The sequence below is a fragment of the Danio aesculapii genome, chromosome 18 (assembly GCF_903798145.1).
Source record: "Danio aesculapii chromosome 18, fDanAes4.1, whole genome shotgun sequence".
In the NCBI taxonomy this organism is placed as follows: domain Eukaryota; kingdom Metazoa; phylum Chordata; class Actinopteri; order Cypriniformes; family Danionidae; genus Danio; species Danio aesculapii.
In genome coordinates this window covers 16347369-16367634 of record NC_079452.1, presented here as the reverse complement: position 1 = coordinate 16367634, position 20266 = coordinate 16347369, and the positions used below count along the sequence as shown (strand labels likewise).

The 20266-nt window shown below is 37.3% G+C and overlaps 1 protein-coding gene across 2 annotated transcripts in view; it reads right to left on the bottom strand.

The window, feature by feature from the left end:
* Positions 1-20266, bottom strand: part of ilvbl (ilvB (bacterial acetolactate synthase)-like) — a 28387-nt gene that overhangs the window by 1402 nt on the left and 6719 nt on the right. For both annotated transcript variants that reach the window (XM_056478359.1, XM_056478358.1), the window contains exons 6-15: positions 17946-18057; positions 17729-17828; positions 15610-15707; positions 11501-11637; positions 9114-9248; positions 7206-7320; positions 6433-6602; positions 3061-3131; positions 2887-2958; positions 81-186 (exon numbers count right to left, since the gene is read on the bottom strand). In XM_056478359.1, coding sequence (XP_056334334.1) covers positions 81-186; positions 2887-2958; positions 3061-3131; positions 6433-6602; positions 7206-7320; positions 9114-9248; positions 11501-11637; positions 15610-15707; positions 17729-17828; positions 17946-18057 — 1116 coding nt within the window. The remainder of the gene's footprint in view (positions 1-80; positions 187-2886; positions 2959-3060; positions 3132-6432; positions 6603-7205; positions 7321-9113; positions 9249-11500; positions 11638-15609; positions 15708-17728; positions 17829-17945; positions 18058-20266) is intronic.

Below are 20266 nucleotides of genomic sequence, written 5' to 3'. Positions count from 1 at the left end.
ATTAAACCTGGAGATGAGCCTGAACATTAGCTTTACAATTTAACAAATTAACAAAGCTGAGTCTGAATGAATCTTTTCACCTGTAAAGGCAAGACCGCAGGCGACGTTGCTGCCGAGCATAGGCACTTGTTCTCTGGAGATCTGACTCCAGCAGGCGTCGTTTCCCACCAGAGCGATCACTGGGGTCTGGCATGCAACGACAGAGGCAAATCAGAAGGAAGCCACAGTAGTTTTACTGTTCCAGATTACATACAAGCTAAACTACAGCATCAAATTCTAGACAAGTTGATAAAATTTCTGATAAAAATATAAACCCTTATAGGCGCAGTATGTAATTTTAGTCACTAGAGGGCGCATATTCATAACAAACAAACATTTGGGATAATGTAAATCAGTGTTGCCAAGTCTGTGATTTTTCCGTGGAATTACGCTACTTTTCATCTGTGTTCGTGGGTTGTATTTCATTCTGCTGGTTGTCACTAATCATTTATATAAAAAAAGATAAGTAATCATATACTCGATAATAATTAGTTTTGTAATGTCCTAATATTTTATCATGAATTTTTTAAAATGTCAATGCATTGAATCGAAGAAATCGTTCAGATATTATTACAATACTCTTATTTTTAAAGAAAAACTCCTAAGGTAAACAAATTTTTTAATCCATTTAGCCGATCTCCAGGTCTGGCGGGAGTATTTTTAGCTTAGCTTAGCATAGATCATGGAATTGGATTAGACCATTAGCATCACTCTCGCGGGTTGTCATGTAAAGATAGTAATCAAGGCCACTTAAATGTAAAGTTATTTAACTTACTCTTTTATTTCCATTAAAAACATTGACTAATCACAAAGCTTACTTGGATAAAAGAATTTGATTCAGATAGCTTTAATTAACTTTTTTTTCAAAATGTCAGTGTATTGAGCAAAAGAAATTGCTCAGATTATATTAAAATTCCCTTACTTTTAAAGAAAAACTCCACTTTGAAAATAGGCTCATGTTACAACTCCCTCAAGAGTTAAACAGTTGAGTTTTACCTTTTTTTTTAATCCATTCTGCTGATCTCCAGGTCTGGCGGGAGCACTTTAATCTTAGCTTAGCATAGATCATTGAATTGGATTAGACCATTAGCATCTCTCTCGCAGGTTGTCACCACTCAATGCTCAGACTTGATTCAAAATCCCTTTTTTTAAAGGAACTCTAACTGTTTACACTTTGTTACAAGTCCCCAAACACTGTTACAACTCTGCAAGCTTAGCATAGATCATTGAATTGCATCAGAACATTAGCATCTCTCACACGGGTTGTCACGTTGTCATGTAAAGAACATAATAATTAAGGTCATTAAATGTAAAGTGATTTAATTTACTCTTTTATTTACATTAAAAACACTGACTAGACTAAACACTGAAGCTTACTTGGCTTAAACTATTTGATTCAGACAATTTATTATGACATTTTTCGAAATGTCAGTGCATTGAGTGCAAGAAGTAGCACAGATTTGACTAAAAAGATCAACTCTACTTTTTTGAAAACAGGCTGATGTTACACTCCCCCAAGAGTTAAACAGTTGAGTTTTACCATTTATTAATACAATCAGCCAATGTCCAGGACCAGTAGGAACACTTTTAGCTTAGCTTAGCATAGATCATTGAATTGCATTAGACCATTAGCATCTCTCTCATGGGTTGTCACCAATCAACCTACCCCTAAACCAATCAATTATAAATGTATTTACAAAAAATAATTACAGATGCAATTATATTCAGATAATTGAAAAAATAAATGTTCAATGTAAATACAAGGGCAGCGCAGTGACGCAGTGGGCAGCTCTGCCGCCTTACAGCAAGGTCACTGGTTTGAGTCCTGGCTAGGTCAGTTGGCATTTCTGTGTACAGGTAAATTGGGTGAGCGAAATTGTCCGGTGTGTGTGTGTGTGTGTGTGTGCGAATGGGAGTGTATGGGTGTTTCCCAGTGATGGGTTGCAGCTGGAAGGGCATCCGCTGCGTAAAACATATGCTGGATAAGTTGGCAGTTCATTCTGCTGTGGCGACCTCTGATAAATAAAGGGACTAAGCCGAAGGAAAATGAATGAATGAATGAATGTAAATACAGGTATGTACATAATAAGTGCATTGTAGTATATTGCCCGCCTGCACTCGGCTAATCTCATTGATTGCCAGCTGCAGCCGTGCTTCATGTCCAACACACCTATTTACTTTTCATTTGATGTGCTTGAGCTCAACCACTCTCACTGGCAGAGCTGTAATAAAACAAAAACGATTTTGGCTGTTTTTTAAAATGGGGAGGTGCTACACTATGCCCCGCCCACTCATCATTTTTCAGTTGAGATCACGTCAAACATCGAACAAAAAATGCTGATTTTTGCAGACACACAGGAAGTGCACTGCAGTATATTGTAATTATTAATTTAAATGTAAGTACATAGTAATAAAGTGATTTAATTTTCTCTTTTATTTACATAAAAACATTGACTAACCCTGAAGCTTGGATTAAACTACTTGATTCAGATAAATAATTTTTTTTATGTCCTGACCTTTTATTTTAAATCTTTTAGAAATGTCATTGCATTGAGTGAAAGAAATTGCTTAGATTTTATTCAAAATCCCTTTTTTTTAAAGGAACACTCCACTTCTTTGAAAATAGGCTCATGTTACAACTCGGCAAAAGCTGAATTTACCTATATTAATCCATTCAGCCATTCTCCGGATCTGGCGGGAACACTTTTAGCTTAGCTTAGCATAGATCATTGAATTGGATTAGACCATTAGCATCACTCTCAAAGAGTTTTGTCTTAGCAGAACACATTTCAATACATTCCTAACACCATTCTGTAAAAGTCTTGATGCATATATTATGGATTCTACCTTGTGGCGTGTGAAGGTGTCAAATTCAGCCACGGTGTATCCAAGAGAACCGTCGCCATAAACAATCCATACCTGCAAAAAACATATTAGTTTTTAACATGCATTATAATAATCAGATTGAGGCTGAATCTAAGATTAAAGCAGGAAAAAAAATGAACAGTAATCTAATTATACCTCAGACTCAGGTCGACAAAGCTTCGCTCCCAGAGCAAATCCTCCTCCAACACCCAGAGTACCAAAAGCCCCTGTTTCACAGAGAAGTCATGAGGAACACAAACACTTGAATGTCTTGATTTGACAGACCTTATCATGACATGTCATTAAAGGTCTTGTGAAATTAAAATTAGACAAATGTTAAATCTTAGTTTCAGGCTGTTTAAGGATATCTTGTAGTATTAGCATCTATTAACTAGTATATTCCAAAACAGTGACAAAATATTAAACTGATATAAGCATGTAAAGCTTGCAGGATGTGACTTTTGCCTAAATTAATCAATGTTTTTTTCTCATCACCTCACACTTCCGTTTCTCATCGAATCTTGACCAATCAAATGTTCTCTAGTATCTGACATGCCCCGCCCCCTTCAAGATGCTTCATAATAGGCGCGTTCGACTTCATGCAGCACTGCGCAGATCGATCAAAATCTGTCTTAAAGCCTGTCTTAAATGCTGGTTAGAAATTTTGTCGGGATTGATGCTGCGCCTGACCTGACTGTCACATGTGGCAACAAAATACTGCGACAGTGCTCAGAGATCAGACGATCGATTCAGCCAGTGCAGCATCTAAAGAGCGACTGCACGAGCTGTGATGACGACACCGACATTACACGATTGGCCGAGTTCACCGCATGACAACAACCACGTGTGTTTCGGGTTTATTACTGGACCGCTTTCGTCTCACAATTTTCAAAACAAACAATTAACTTTTTATACCATCTCTATCTTGTATATATCATGCTTATTAAAAGACTACAAATATTTTACAGCAGTATTATCTTTTGTTAAATAATGTTCATAATGAGTAGATTATTTGCACAGGTTTATTAGTCTAGGCTGGACTATTAGTCTAGGCTGGACTACTGTAATGCACTGTTTGCTGGCTGCCGAGCATCCTCTATTAACAAACTTCAATTAATACAAAATGCAGATGCCAGAGTTCTTACCAGGTCTAGAAAATTTGATCACATCACCCCAATTTTATCCTCTTACACTGGCTGCCTGTTAAGTTTCGTATTGAACTTAAAATATTGCTTCTTACATATAAAGCTTTAAATAATTTAGCTCCGGTTTATCTAACCAATCTTCTGTCTCGCTACAATCCAACTTGCTCTTTAAGGTCTCAAAACTTAGGGCTTCTGGTAGTACATAGAATAGCAAAGTCGAGTAAAGGAGGTCGAGCCTTCTCATTTATAGCTCCTAAACTCTGGAATAGCCTTCCTGATAACGTCCGAGGCTCAGACACACTCTCCCAATTCAAAACTAGATTAAAGACCTATCTGTTTAGTAAAGCATACACTTAGTGCACCACTTAGCGGGCTTCCACACAGGTTCTGCATCTTGTTTATATACACTATGAACAGCAGCTACGCTAATTATTCTCTTTATTCTCCATTTCCACCTGGGGATACTCTTCCCGAGGCCCTCAGACTATGCAGAGTCACTGATTCGATCCAAGACCAACGACGAGATGATCCCAAGGTTTGCATATCCTGGACCAGGCCGTATCCTGAGCAGCTACTGTAGTGGTCATGGAGGAGTGGAGAACATGAGACTGATTCCTGTGACGCTCCAGAGACAGACGAGTCTTCGCTGAGGCCAGCTTCCAGCCTCCACCGCTGAGACTGCAGCTCTGCACAAGACGTTTGGCCAGCGGAGAAATTAAAATGGTCGTGTCCAACTGAGTCTGGTTTCTCTCAAGGTTTTTTTTCCCTCTCCGCTGTCGCCACTGGCTTGCATGGTTCGGGATCTATAGAGCTGCGCATCGTTGGATTTGCTCTTCAGTGTTTGGACTCTCAGTAGTGATTATTAAACCACACTGAACTGAGCTAAACTGAACTGAACTTAAACACTACAAACTGAACTACACTGTTCCTATTTACTGTGACCTTTTATGTGAAGCTGCTTTGACACAATCTACATTGTATAAGCGCTATACAAATAAAGGTGAATTGAATTGAATATTTGGCCTTTTTATACAGACTACTGTATTCAGCTCCATGAACGATTTAAATGATATATTTTAGTAAATAACCTAAATATAATAAGTCTTACACACTTGTAATAAAATCATTATCATCATTGATCCTGACACCCCTATGAAGATTTCCTAACAAATTAAGTTCAACAATATTTTATTAAATATAAAAATATATGATAATAAAGTATTTTTTTCCGGTCAAGCCGTTTATGCAGGAATGTTAAAAGTGACACTGATGTACCTGCTCTTTCTGGCAAATTTCTACTAAGCGAAACTTATTTATTTTGGTCCTTCTGTTCAATCTTACTGAATTAAAGTGCTTTTTTAAAAATGCTTTCATTATCCAAAATAACTGATGATTATAATTATCGAGTGCACAAACTGCATTGAAAATACTGGGGTAAAATAATTAATCATTGTTTAAGACTTAAACAAAACACATTGTTTTGGGTTTTACACTAATATATATTGAAAAGTTTTATATCTTTAAATGTAATCCCCTTTTAGCATATTCAAACAAAAACTGGAACAGCATTGACATCATTAAACACGTAGTAGCCTAAAGACTGATGTTTCAACTCTGAGAATTTGTGCTTATTGTTTTGTGTTTAATAGGCCTATTTGTGGGTATTTATTTCCTTTTTATGTGCCCTCTCGTTTTCCCCTTATTTCTCATGTGTTTGTTATATAGACTACTTAAATTGAGTTCATAATTCTCTTATTTAAAAATGAACTATAGTTTGTAGAGACTGTATTCTGTTTTATTTGTACTGTACATCTTTTGTTGTCGTTACAATAAGTAAATAAATAAATGATCACACCATGTGATTGATCATCATGACTGCAGCAACTTTGAGCCCTGAAGAGTCCGTCTGGCTTGACGGCTCTATTTTTAACTCCGCCCCCGCCTGTGCTCGGCTAATCTCATTGATTGTCAGCTTCAGCCGTGCTTCATGTCGAACACACCTGCTTACTTTTCATTTGATGTGCTTGAGCTCAACCACTCTCACTGGCAGAGCTGTAATAAAACAAAAACGATTTTGGCTGCTTTTTAAAATGGGGAGGTGCTACACTATGCCCCGCCCACTCTTCATTTTTCATGTCAAACGTCGAATAACAAAAATGCAGATTTTAAAGCACTTCACAGCACCTTAATGCAGTTGCAATTACTAAGTAATTTCTATATTATTTTGTTAATATTATATGTAACAGTGTGCAATATTTATCTTCTATGATAATGTGCTATTTTTAAAATAATTTAGTATTTTGTTCTGTTTTTATTTTTAGATATGGACCTAAGAGTCTGAAATAAAAGAAATAATAACAATAATAAATGCCTCTCCTCTCACCTGGGTCCAGCCAGCAGAGCGGGCCACGGGGTCTCATGATATATGCAGCGCTGCCCACGAAATCCCCCCCGTCGGCCACTATGATGCTGTCCTCCGCCAAGAGCTCATCCACACGGTGCAAAACGCTCAGGGGATTCAAATGCCTCTCGGTTTTCTCATCTGCTTTGGCTCTGAAGGCAAAAACAGGCACTTACTAATATATTAATATACAAGTAATATACAAGTTAATGGATGGCAGGGTGGCTCAGTGGTTAGCACTGTTGCCTCACAGCAAGAAGTTTGCTGGTTCAAGTCTCGGCTGAGCCAGTTGGCATTTCTGTGTGGAGTTTGCATGTTCTCCCCATGTTGGCGTGGGTTTCCTTCGGGTGCTCTGGTTTCCACCACAGTCCAAAGACATGCGCTATAGGGGAATTGAAATAACTAAACTGGATATAGTGTATGAGTGTGTGTGAATGTGAGTGTGTATGGGTGTTTCCCAGTACTGGGTTGCAGCTGAAAGGTCATCCGCAGCGTAAAACATATGCTGGAAAAGTTGGTAGTTCATTCTGCTGTGGCAACCCTAGATAAATAAGGGACTAAGCTGAAGGATAATGAATGAATGAATATCGCCAGATGTCTATTGACACTGCAAGATTTTCCTAGAAGATTATTTTAGTCTCTTAAAAATGCATGGGACAGAAACAGTTCTTCCAACATATTCTAATTCTGTACAGAAATGTGCAACTTTTAATAAAATATAGCTTTTGCATTTTAGCACCAGTACAAATGATCACCTGTTAGCTTTCTCTTTGACGTTATCTCCCTCTTTCAGACTCTGCGGCCATTCCTCTGGGCATCTGTGTCCTTTTAGGGCTTTCGAAAGATTCAGGAGAAATGAACCAGCATCGCCTGAATCAGTAGAGAAACAAAGCCTTTTAACCAGGGGTGACCAAACTTTTTCGTATGAATGGCAAATCAAATATCATTGAGAGCTGTGGACTGAAGGTAAATTGTTATGATCACCAGGGATCACTTCTTGGAAGTACTCATCCATAAACTACAAATCCCTGCATGCCGCTACACACACCAGTCACTATTCTCCACTGATCACACATGCACAACTCTTGTTATTATTGATTATCCGGACTATATATACATACACCCTACACATATCAGTCTGCAGTGAGTCTTTGTTGTTTCCAGTCACGCATATTTCCTGTCACTGTGTTTTTGTCTTAGTCTAAGTTTGTTGTTTGTACTTTCGGATGGATGCATTGTTTATGACCTTATGACTGTTTTGACTGATTTTGGATTGCCCTGTTTGATTCTTGCTTTTTCCTATTTTTGTCCACTATGACCTGCATGAATATTTTTTTAAATATATTATTATTAAAGCCTAGTGTTCTCACTACGCGACACTACGTAAATGATCCACAAGAGGGGGGTGACACACTACAAGATCTGACAACTAGTTCCCCAACAGCTCAGTCCAGCTACCAAACCATAGCCAATGAAATGTTGAGGAAGGAGTCGTCAGAAAAAGCTGAACACTATTGGCTGCTTGTGTGCTGATTAAATCACATCACTGACAGCGTTTCAAGCTCTCAAGGGAGCATTTAAAAACATCGCCAGTCAACTGATGTATCAGCGGATCAATCGCTCATCAGCAAGGCTTGAGTGGATTGATACACAGAGAGTTTTTAATTTTTGTAATTTAATAATTCTTTGAAATAAAACTAAAATATCTTTAACACCCAGATGTTTCCTGAATATCTGTGTATTTCTTTCTAACATTGTTATTTTTTACCGCACGTGGGGTCGAGTCAGCCGACTGCTCTGGAATATTCAGCATGCTAGATATTGGATTTCCGTCTGCGAGGTGTCGGCGACGCTTCAGATCTGTTGTTCAGTAGTTCACACATAAAGAATGGCGAGTGCTGAGCACCCGCAGATTTCTTCCTGATCACAGCCCGATCTGTCGGCGAGCTCGTTAACTTCCAAATCGTGCTCAAATCAGGCTTAAAATCCTGTATTGTGAACTAGGCTTAAGCTGCACTTGGATCCTACCTCTCTTGTCTGAAATTTAATTTCAGTTAGCTTTTAACAATAAAACAAACAAAGGGCTAACAGTACACATAACCGTATTTTATATATTACCTACCATATTTTGATGAACTGGTTAATTTGAATTTCTGAATATTAAACTACTAGTAGCCCCCAGTGTATTTTCCCCCAATTTCTCTTTAACGGAGAGATGTTTTCAACACATTTCTAAACATGATAGTTTTAATAACTCAGGTCTAATAACTGATTTATTTTCTCTTTGCCATGTACATAATACATAATATTTGACTAGATATTTTTCAAGACACTAGTATTCAGCATAAAGTGACATTTAAAGACTTAACTAGGTTAATTAGGCAAGTTAGGGTAATTAGGCAAGTCATTGTATAACAGTGGTTTGTTTTGTAGACAATCAAAAACAAATATTACTTAAGGAGGTTAATAATTTTTACCTTAAAATTATATTTTAAAAACAAATTAAAAACTGCTTTTATTCTAGCTGAAATAAAACAAATAAGAAGAAAAAATATTATAGGAAATAATAGGAAAAAACTGGTGGTCCTCCAAGAAGGGGGTTGAGAAACTCTGCCTTAATGTAACTATAACATTTCATGTGAAAGTGAAATGTAGTTGCTGACCTTGAATGGCCACTGTTGGCTTCCAGAACATGTCAGAGTTCTTCAGTAGCTGACTCTTGTCTCTGTTCACTGCGATGATCTTGCTCCGTCGGTTCAGCACTCGTCCATAACTCAGTCTGAAATCACACACCGTGCCTATCCACCAAAACGAAGATATTAAGGAACAAAAACTGAAGCGTGCAACGAACAAGGGTTATATTTATTTTCAAAGTAATGTATACACTGGTGTATGAATTTATTTTTTTCATGTCTGGAAAAAAATAAATAAATAAAAAAATCATCACAGCTTAAAGGGTACCTATGATGCAAAATCTCCTTTTGGAAGCTGTTTGGACAGAACTGTGTATAGATGTAGTGTGTCCACTGTCATATTGGAGTGATACAAACACAATAAGTCCCTTTTAAAATTTTCCTGATGTTAAAATAGGACCCAAATCCCAGTGATTTTGAGGCCCACCACAACGTGACGTCGAAGTGCACTTTTCCACAGGACGGGATTTGCAAAGAAACTGGTATTAACCAACTCTCTGTGTTCAGCTGAATGAGTTTTACAAGTTTAAAATGTTCTTAAAACAGAGCATGTTTTTAATAGAGACAGTAAAATCGCTATGTAATCCATAACCGCTGGAATCACCACAGCTGCATGGTGTCAGTAAACACTTGCGTGTGTGTGTGTGTGTGTGTGTGTGTGTGTGTGTGTGTGTGTGTGTATATATATATTGCAAACTTTGTAACAGCATTTGTGTGTGACTCAACATTTCAGAAAGGCTTGAATAAACTCCACAACAAATACATCAAATAAACTTCCATGGTATTTTTGACTGATAAAATGTTTCTCTGCTTCATCCGTGCCTATCTCTGTCACTGACTGCCGTTTATCTGATGTAACCATAGACTGTAAAATATATGGACGTAGTACCCGTGACGTCACCCATAGGTTTCTGAAGAGCGCAAAAGAAGCCACAAGTAGGCGCGGCCAACCGTCGCCATTTTGTTCGCGCGTCATCGCACCCATGGCGGGATACCAAACAAGGGCAAAGAGGCGGAGAGTGAGCGGAGTAACAGACACCTGCTGGTACTTTGCTTAGACCTAGCAGACAGACTTTACTTTGGGAGAAACGCTTGATACTGTATTACCTGCGACTCGTTTGTGTTCTGACCACATGTGCTTGGCTGTACACTATATCAATAAAGTGTTTAGACTTTTAAAAACACTGTAGTAATACATTGAGCCACTAAACATTGTTCTTATGATGTTTTTCTACAGGAGGACAATGCGAATTACTTCCAAACACTTTAGATATAGTGTGTGTTAGTAAATGCAAGACTATTGATGAACTCCAGCATAACACTGTATGACAACGCTTCAGATGACTGTTCTAGAGCCTACAGCTAATCAATCTGTCACATTCTGGAGAGCTTTACGGGTCTAAAGAAAAATATTAATGATAAATGATCTTAAATAAAACAAATACATTTATAGAGATGGTATACAAGTATATAACGTTACTCACATGGGAAACAGAGGCCACGTGAAAGGTTTGTGAGCACAATTAAATGCACACAGCATCCTATATCATCTGATAATTGTAAGAAATAAGTCCAAAAGGCAACTGACTGTGTAAAGCCACATAAAACAAAACAAAAATTTGATGAATATGCCGAGATCAGTGGCTAATCTGCCGGATTCAGCTGAGGTGAAGTGACGGCGACCAGCGAGACCTAGCTGTCACTCAAGTGGCCACGCCCTTAATTATGCAAACTTAATATAACCTAATATAAAGGAAATGGATGAGTTATAAAAAAATTCACCCCCCTCACAGTTGTCATGGAGGGTAATAATAGCTATATGAACCAAAATCGTTCTTTGTACCAGGCTGTAAACACCTTTTTTCTGCTGTAAAGTTGGCCATTCTAACAGAGGGCTCAATTGCAATTTGCTCTATTATGGAGCCAGGACTAGCGGAATTTTGATGAATTGCAGTTTCAGTTACTTCCGTATTGGCTTCCCGAGAGAGAGCGGGAGGTTGCCGCTTGGATGTAACGCAGGCAAAGCAGACACGCACATGAAAACGGTGGGCACTGAGAATCAACCCATTTACATTTAAAGACAAAAGATACATAAACAGCTACACTTTGCTTTGAGTTTCAAATGGGCATATTCTGCATAGCACAATAAATAATCTGATGGATATTTTGAGCTGAAACTTTACACACACATTCTGGAGACACCAAAAACTTATCTTACATCTTGTAAAAAAGGTCAAATAAGCGCCCTTTGATATTCACTGATGAATTCACTGATTCACTGTTCCATACAGATTAGTACTTAGGGGATATAATTCTGTATATATTCCAACTGTACAGCAGGTGGTGCTGTTTCTCACCTGCCAGCAGGACGAGGTCGGCATCTTTTAAAGCATCTCTCCTGTTCTGTCTGATGTGCAGTGGACTGTTCTTTCCCAGCAACCCTCGGGACATCCCACCCAGAAAACAGGGAATGCCTAAAGATTCTAAAGCTTTTCTGCAACAGACAGCACAAGTTACATATTACAGTTACAGATGCTTTTCTCAGAGTTAACCTTCAATCAATGTTGTAAATAATTTATTGTCATTTCGGACTTGAGTTTACAAAAGAATTGCATATTATTCTTTGACTAACTTATTTCATGTAGATACAGGGTTCCCACACTTTCATAAACAGCAGATTCAATGACCGTGAAGGATCAATTATTTAAGCACCATTCCTTTTTGATCTAGCACCTTTGTAATTCATACCCCAGCATATGTAGCGCTATGAAAGTCTTTATTGTACTTAACATTTCACTTACACTTAATATTTACATTTAAAAAGAGTAATTTTCTAAGATTTTGACCATTTTAAAAACGTTTTCAGTTCAATACTGGATATATTCAAATGCGGTTTCTGAAATATTGATAATATTTGTCAGTGTTATTGTACAAGATTTAAATGTAAGATTTTTTGTTTAAGAATTTCTACATTTTTTCGTTCTGATTTTGACAATTGAGTACAATTGTTGAAATAAAACCATAAACAATTTTTATTTCAAATTTAATTCAAGCACTTTTATTAAGGACATTCCAGGCCTTGAATCCATGTCTGAAATTAAAGTACTTTTAAGTACTTTCAAGAAGCGTGGGAACCCTGTAGATAATATTTCTGAAATGGCTGAATATGCATACTGAATTACATGGCTTTGGAAAAGGGGGGGGGGGGGGGGGGGGACTATAGTATACCCAGCACTATAGTATACCCAGCACACTACCTGTCACACCCAGTATATTACCTGTCACACCCAGCACACTACCTGTCACACCCAGCACAACTGTTCGAACTGTTACCGTCTGGTCGGCGCTTCAGAGCACCAAGCACAAAAACAGCCAGACACAGGAAAAGTTTCTTTCCTCAGGCTGTCTACCTTATGAACAGTTAAATATTCCCCTACTGTGCAATAAATGTGCAATAATTTCTCATACCCACTTGTACACAGCACCTTATATCATATAGAAAGCAATACTTTCTACATTCGCACTTGTACACAGCACCTTATAACCTGTATATTTATAACAATCTGTACATGCAACTCAACATCCAGGTTTCTTGACTAACCGCATCTGTTTAATGTTGATCATTTTTATTTTATTTTATTTATTTATTTATTTTTCATATTTATTTTGTGTTGTCAATTGTCACTTTATGTACACTGGAAGCTTCTGTAGCCAAAACAAATTCCCTGTGTGTGTGAAGCACACTTGGCAATAAAACTGATTCTGATTCTGATACAGTGTTGCTCAGCGTAAATGAGTTTCTCAGTTCATATATCCAATATTGTTCGGTGCATTTCAAGAAAACTAATTTTATCAGTTATATGGATTAAAACAAGCGTTTGGTCAGCTAACATTTTTCTATTAACATATTCAGGAAAGATAATATATTTAAATTCAAAAAGGTTACTGCAAAAACGACAACAAACTACAAAATTAATCTCTGTTGATTTTTCCTGTTAATTAAAATCTCATTTAATATTTTCTCCAACATATTTATTTGGATGTAAAGACGAATTACCATGTTTGTAAACATTCAGAATGCGCGCACAGCGAGGTCGCAGACAAAAAACAGAAGCGTTAGCATTTACAGCGAGGGAATGACATCCGATGATGTACAGAGTTTTTTGTCATCTTAGAAATAAGTTATATTGATTACATATAATATATATTATTTACATAATGCTTTCAGCATATTATAACAGCTTGTCAACCAGTGATAAGCACAGTGATTCGGCAAAATTAACGTAAAAGTGAGCGGCGTTCATCTGACAGGTCCATATGCGATAGCACCTTCCCAATGGATATTGGATAAAACGAAATGGCCAAGCATCCAGCCTGAAATATACATCTCTCAAGAAACTCCAAGTGATTATACAAGAGAGAAGTTAAAGACCTACAAGTCTTTGGATGCCAACAATTTTGTTGTGTGTGGTCATGTGCAAGAAATAACGCTCCATGATTACCAGATTCAAAACTTTGTAGTGCTAAAAACCGAGATTCTGCCTCGCCAAAGACAAGGAAAAAAGACGGAGCTATACGGCCTGGGTAATCATCAACAAGCAAAACTGCATTCTGACAGCGAACTGCACCTGTACGGCAGGGTATGTGAACTTATACTTTCACGTTTAATTCTTAGCATTCAGTGTCCGCAGTTTAATTAACCATATGTAACTGTTTTTGCTGAAATCATTGCGGCAATCTAAAATGAGTAACGTGTATGATTCAGCATAGCGTGAGCTTACCTGATATAACATGAGAACTGCAGAGTCCAGCATTTTTAATTAGGTCCTCACTCCATTCAGCTCCCTTTTAGCCAAAGACGTCTGCGGTTGGCATTAAAAGCAGTGTGGCGTACGGTAAACTTAAAATTTTCTATTTCGATTCTGGCATCCTACCGCACAACACGACATATTTGCTATTTACAACCAGTCTCTTTTTGCAACCGGAAACCCGTGTGACATCATGCGTGACGTAGGTTGGTAATTCGTCTCTTAATATTTGGACAGTGATCTTAAGATTTTTGTTAGATTAGTTTCAGTATTGGCTTTGGTACTGACTAATCTTACAGTATGTATTTGCACAAATATATTATTGTAAAGCATCCTGTAGATATTTTGAACAATGTTAGTTGCTGGCACCCATCGACTTTCATGGTAGGAAACAAACTACTATGGAGGTCGATGGGTGCTAGCTACCAAGCATTTTGCTAAATTTTATCTTTTGTCAGTGAAGACAGTGAAGGGTGAGTAAATGATGAAAGAATTTTTATGGACCTTTTCACAAAAGACAATGGTCACCAGCATCTTAAATCCTAAAATGTTTTTAATATTTTGACTTTTAATTTGATTTGATTTAATTTGATTTATTTATTTTCGAACAAAGTATCATACATAAAATATCATTAACAAAGGAATACATTTCAACATGGTCGAAAATGGAGTGGGATGAAGCACAAGCTTATTATTTTCCCACCCCATTACCACATACATCATTCGTCTATTACTTAAACTTATTTCTTCCTTTACTTATCTCCTCCTTTCACATGAACACATTTTATCCTTTTGGCATATCCGACAAACTATATGTTTGGTTCCATTTTGTACCCTTATACCTTGTAACATAAACCCAGAGAAAAAACAAAAAACAAAAAAAAACTAGTACTGCAAATAGCCATTAATTAAAATTTCATCATACCTTTCTCTTTTTATACCTTTTCAATCACCTTCATCATTATATTCCTTTAATAATATATCTTTATACAACTTTTTAAATTGATTATTATCCTGACATTGTTTAAGAGTCAGATCTAGACTGTTCCATAGTTTTACACCACAGACAGACATACACAAACTTTTTAAAGTTGTTCTTGTTTTCAACCTCCTAAAATTGAGTTCTTCTCTCAGATTAGATCCCCCTTGTCGTTCTTCGAAAAACGTTTGTATGCATTTTGGAAGTAGTTTATTCCTAGCTTTAAACATAAATTTAACCAAATCATTGAACTTAAGTATCTTTAATTTAATAAAATAATATTATTTTTATTAATAAATTAATAAAAACGTATGAACATTATTATGTGTTTATGTATGTTTATATCATCTTTGCATCAAATTACCTCTTGTGAGAGGTGAACACGACTGTAAATTTGACGTTATTCTCTCCTCTAGCTGCTGTCATCAGTCTCACACAGTTTTTTTTTCTTTTTTATGAAAGTCTTGATGAAACCATTGTGGAGTTTTTCTTTTATTATTTCAGCAATTAGGATTGTAAAAAATAATTTGTTGTATTCTCCCATTCACTGCGCTCTAAGTTTACCCGACTTTGACAAACTTTGCTGAAAAACCCGAAAATGTGAACAGGATCAATTTCTGTGTGACCCTGCAAAGACTGTTCAATGAACATCTCTGGGATTACAATACACTGAATTTACCTGATATCATCAGCTGGTGTTGGGGGTAAAGTTGCCTGACTGCCTAACAATATGACAGGCTTCTTGGCTCTGCTCACCAGTTCCACACACCTTTGGACCTGTGAAGAATAAAACATCAAGCCATCTTATCTTCAGCATTTAGGGCAAAAGTCACCTATTTCAACATTTCTCCTTCAGCTTTGAGTTTATGTTATACGCTCCGCTGATGATAAAGCAAATCTTGAATAATTATCAAATATTAATCAGCTGCAAAGGCGGCACAGTGGTTAGCACTGTCGCCTCGCAGCAAGAAGGTCGTGGGTTTGAGTGCCTGCTGGGCCAGTTGGCATTTCTGTGTGGAGTTTGCATGTTCTCCCCGTGTTGGCGTGGGTTTTCTCTGGGTGCTCCGTTTTCCCCCACAGTCCAAAGACATGCGCTATAGGTGAATTGGATGAACTAAATTGGCCGTAGTGTACGTGTTTGAATGGGAGAGTGTATGGGTGTTTCCCAGTACTGGGTTGCAGCTGGAAGGGCATCCACTGCGTAAAACATATGCTGGAATAGTTGGCGGTTCATTCTGCTGTGGCAACCTCTGATAAATAAGGGACTAAGATGATGGAAAATGAATGAACGAACGAATAATCAGCTGCATCTACAGTAGAACTTTTACAGCAGATATAAGCCTGCAGAAATAAATACGCCACAGCAAGGAAGACACACACTGTAAACAAAATGTTGCTGCCTTAAATTTTAATGTTGAATTAAATTAAATTTTCTAGTCATCTCAACTTACGTCAATCAAATTGACTAAAAATATAAAAGTTAAACTTTTGTGTCCCTTATTTATCAGGGATCACCACAGCGGAATGAACCGCCAACTATTCCGGCATATGTCTTAGAATATTTTAGGACCTCATCGCCAATTCAAGTTCTAATCAGTATCAAACCTTTAACTTAATAAACAGTTGTAGCTAAATGAATCAATGGAGCACAACCATGCAACAGAACTCAGATAAGCTTGGAAAAAACAAAGCTTGATAGAATAGATTACGTGGTTGTTTTCAGCGACAGGCTTCAGCTTCTGTTTAGACTTCTCTTTCTCCCACCAGGAATACGCAAACTTATATGTTCCCATTTTGCTGTCTGTTTCGCTCTATGGTTTCGCTACATGTGGAGAGCGTCACATCACCTTTCCGCATTTGTCGCAAATTACATGACATCACCCGGACGGAGGAGCTTGGACAGACGCAACCCCAGCCGCATGGATCGAGCACGCCGTTGTTAATATTCGAAGGAAAATAAATGTATTTATGCTTTTTTTGGAGTCAAACACTTTGGACAACACTTGAACAAAATTTAAGACTTCATAAAAATGTGATTAAGACTTTTTAATACCTTTTAAGGAGCTTAATTTTCTCATAATACTTATTAAGACCCTGCGGACACCCTACATCCACACACACTCACACACTATGGCCAATTTAGTTCACCCAAATCACCTATATCATATGTCTTTGGACTGTGGGGCAAAGCGAAGCACCCGGAGAAAACCCACGCCAACACGGGGAGAACATGCAAACTCCACAAAGAAATGCCAACTGGCCCAGCTGGGACTTGAACCAGCAACTTTCTTGCTGTGAGGTGACAGTGCTAACCACTGAGCCACTGTGATTTACTTATTAAATTAAGTTAAAACATAAAAATATTTGCCGTATTGACCTCTTGCCGTTAAAAAAAAAAAACGACTTGAGTTGGGACAACATGAAAGAAATAAATCAAATTATTAGTTTTTACAAACTTAAGTGGTTTGAACATAAAACAATTAAGTTGTCCCAGAAACTCAAGAATTGTGTTGTTTATCGGCACCAATAGCCTAGTGGTATTGTGTGCTGACATCTAGCACCGACGTGCTCACGGCAGCCAGAGTTCGATTCCCGGCTCGAGGTCCTTTGCCGATCCTTCCCCTCTCCCTGCTCCCAATGTTTTCCTGTCTAAAATCTCTACTGTCCTATCATAATAAAGGTGAAAACCCCCTAAAAATTATTATAAAAAAAAAAGAATTGTGTTGTTTCAGCTTATTTTAAAAGGAGTAGTTCGAAGAAACAGCAAACATCATTTTTTTGAGTGCCGGTTTCTTCACCTGATCGTCTGTGGCGTGAGGGATGTGAACAGGAAGTGGTGACAGATCACGGCTCTCCCAGGCTCCAGCAAATAAGTTTGATAAATGATTTTTGAGATACCTATGGGATGACAAAAAGCAACAAAACTGTTATCGGTCAAGCTAAATAATGCCATGATTTCACAATTAAGAGGTGGTGCTGAAATAAGAGGATGCGAAGAGTGAGAAATATTTATACCATGCAATGACTTTCCCCATCAGGCCTTTGGGAGTGTTTTTAGGGGCAAACTCTTTTTCCACCACATGATACGGGTACAGTGTGTCTATGGGAAACTCTATAAACACTGGGCCTGTGAAGCGATAAGGGAAAAAATAAACATAATTAGGAGAGAAATGATGAATGTAAATGCTAATTAAATACAAATAACAGATCATTCAAATATAAAGGATGCATATGTTTTATTACATTCTTTCATTCATTCGTTTTCCTACCGCCAACTATCCCAGCATATGTTTCACACAGCGGATGCCCTTTCAGCCACAACCCAATACTGGGAAACACCCATACACTCTTACATTCACACACACACTTATAAACTACAGCTAATTTAGTTCATCCAATTCACCTATAGCGCAAGTGTTTGGGAGAGGAGAACGTGCAAACTCCACACAGAAATGCCAACTGACCCAGCTGGGACTCTAACCAGAGACCTTCTTGCTGTGAGGCAACAGTGCTAACCACTGATTTACAATATTTACAATAGGTTTTTCGTTAAGATATCCAATGAATGAAAAAAAAGTTGTATTAAATAATAAACCTCACATTTATCACCACAGGCTTTAATCCAATGTTTAAGAAATCAAAATTCATATTAATCTAAAAAATTTTTATGAAATTATCTGAACAAAAACGATCAGAGCTACACTTCATAAACATTACAAGGGATTATATAACTGATATGAAATGCCAGTTTCCGTTCCAGTGGTTCAAACCTTCATAAGTTTCCTTTTTTTCTGTTGAACACAAAAGAAGATGTTTTGAAGAATGTTAGAGACCATTGACTTCCACGTTAGTAAAAACAATGAAATTATGGAAGTCAATGGTTACCAACATTTTTTCAAGTATCTTCTTTTGTACTCAACAGAGAAACCGAAACTCAAACAGGTTTGTGGCAACGATGGGTAAATGATGAAAAAATATTCCGTTTTGAGTGAACTATCCCTTACAGAGATACATTCATTATTCAGTCATTTATTTATTTATTTTCCATCGGCTTAGTCCCTTTATTCATCAGGGGTCTCCACAGCGGAATGAACCGCCAACTTATCCAGCATATGTTTTACACAGCCGATGGCCTTCGAGCCACCACCCAGTACTGGGAAACACCCATACACAGTCATGCACACAAACACACTACAGCCATTTTAGTTTATTCAATTCACCTATAGCGCATGTCTTTGGATTGTGGGGGAAACAGGAGCACCTGGAGGAAACCCACGCCAACACAGGGAGAACATGCAAACTCAGCACAGAAACGTCAACTGACCCAACTGACTTGAACTATCAACCTTCTTGCTGTGAGACAACAGTGCTAACCACTGAGAAACCTGCCGCCCTTGTGTCATTAAATTAATTTTCTATTTACCAGATAATAAATAGCACAAATTAATACAATTAAATCCCCCTTTAAAGTCTTCTGTAATAAGCAGTGGATTTTTTTGTTCTGAAATTGTAAATATTACAATAGGTTTTTTGTTAAGATATCCAATGATTGAAAAAAGTTGTATTAAATGATAAATACAATGACTGTGAGGCAACAGTGCTAACCACTGAGCCACCGTGCCACCTACATTCATTATAAAAAGTGTAAAATAACTAAAGGAAAAATAACTTCGTCGACTTTCACAAATTACATAAATGGTAATTTTCAATGTCAAAATGACAAATTTCAGCAAAAGCCATAGAGTTTGGCTCTCTGACCCACCTCTTATGGACAACTTCAGGACTTCTGGTGTGACATATTTAAATGGTTTTCTGATATGTGTGGTTGTGCCTTTACACCTAACCCAGAAATTAGTCTATTTGGGTATTTTTTTAATTGCTCTATGTGTCCATAATTTATGGAATGATTATTGCGAAGACTGTCATTATAAAACTGTGGAAATCAGATTCTATTCCTCAATTTAAGACATGGTAACTTATCTCACTTAATATTGCACATGGAAAGAGTCTGGTACAGAGTTATTGGTAGGTTTTACAATACATGGCAAACATTCTTTGATCACCTTGACCAACATAATGCTGATTCAGAGCAGCAGTGTAGTGCTAAATATGTTCACTGCCCCTATTGACTGCCTCTGTATTTTCATTGAAACCGTTTATATGCCCTAATTGTTCTTTTCAGTAATAATCTTTATTTATTTATTTTGTTTGATTATTAATATTCTTTTCTTTGTATTATTAAGTTTATTTTTTTATTGTTGTGTTGTTTAATAATTATTGAGAAATGAAAAACTAATAAAAACACTTGTAAAAAAAAAAAAAAAGGCATCAAGTGT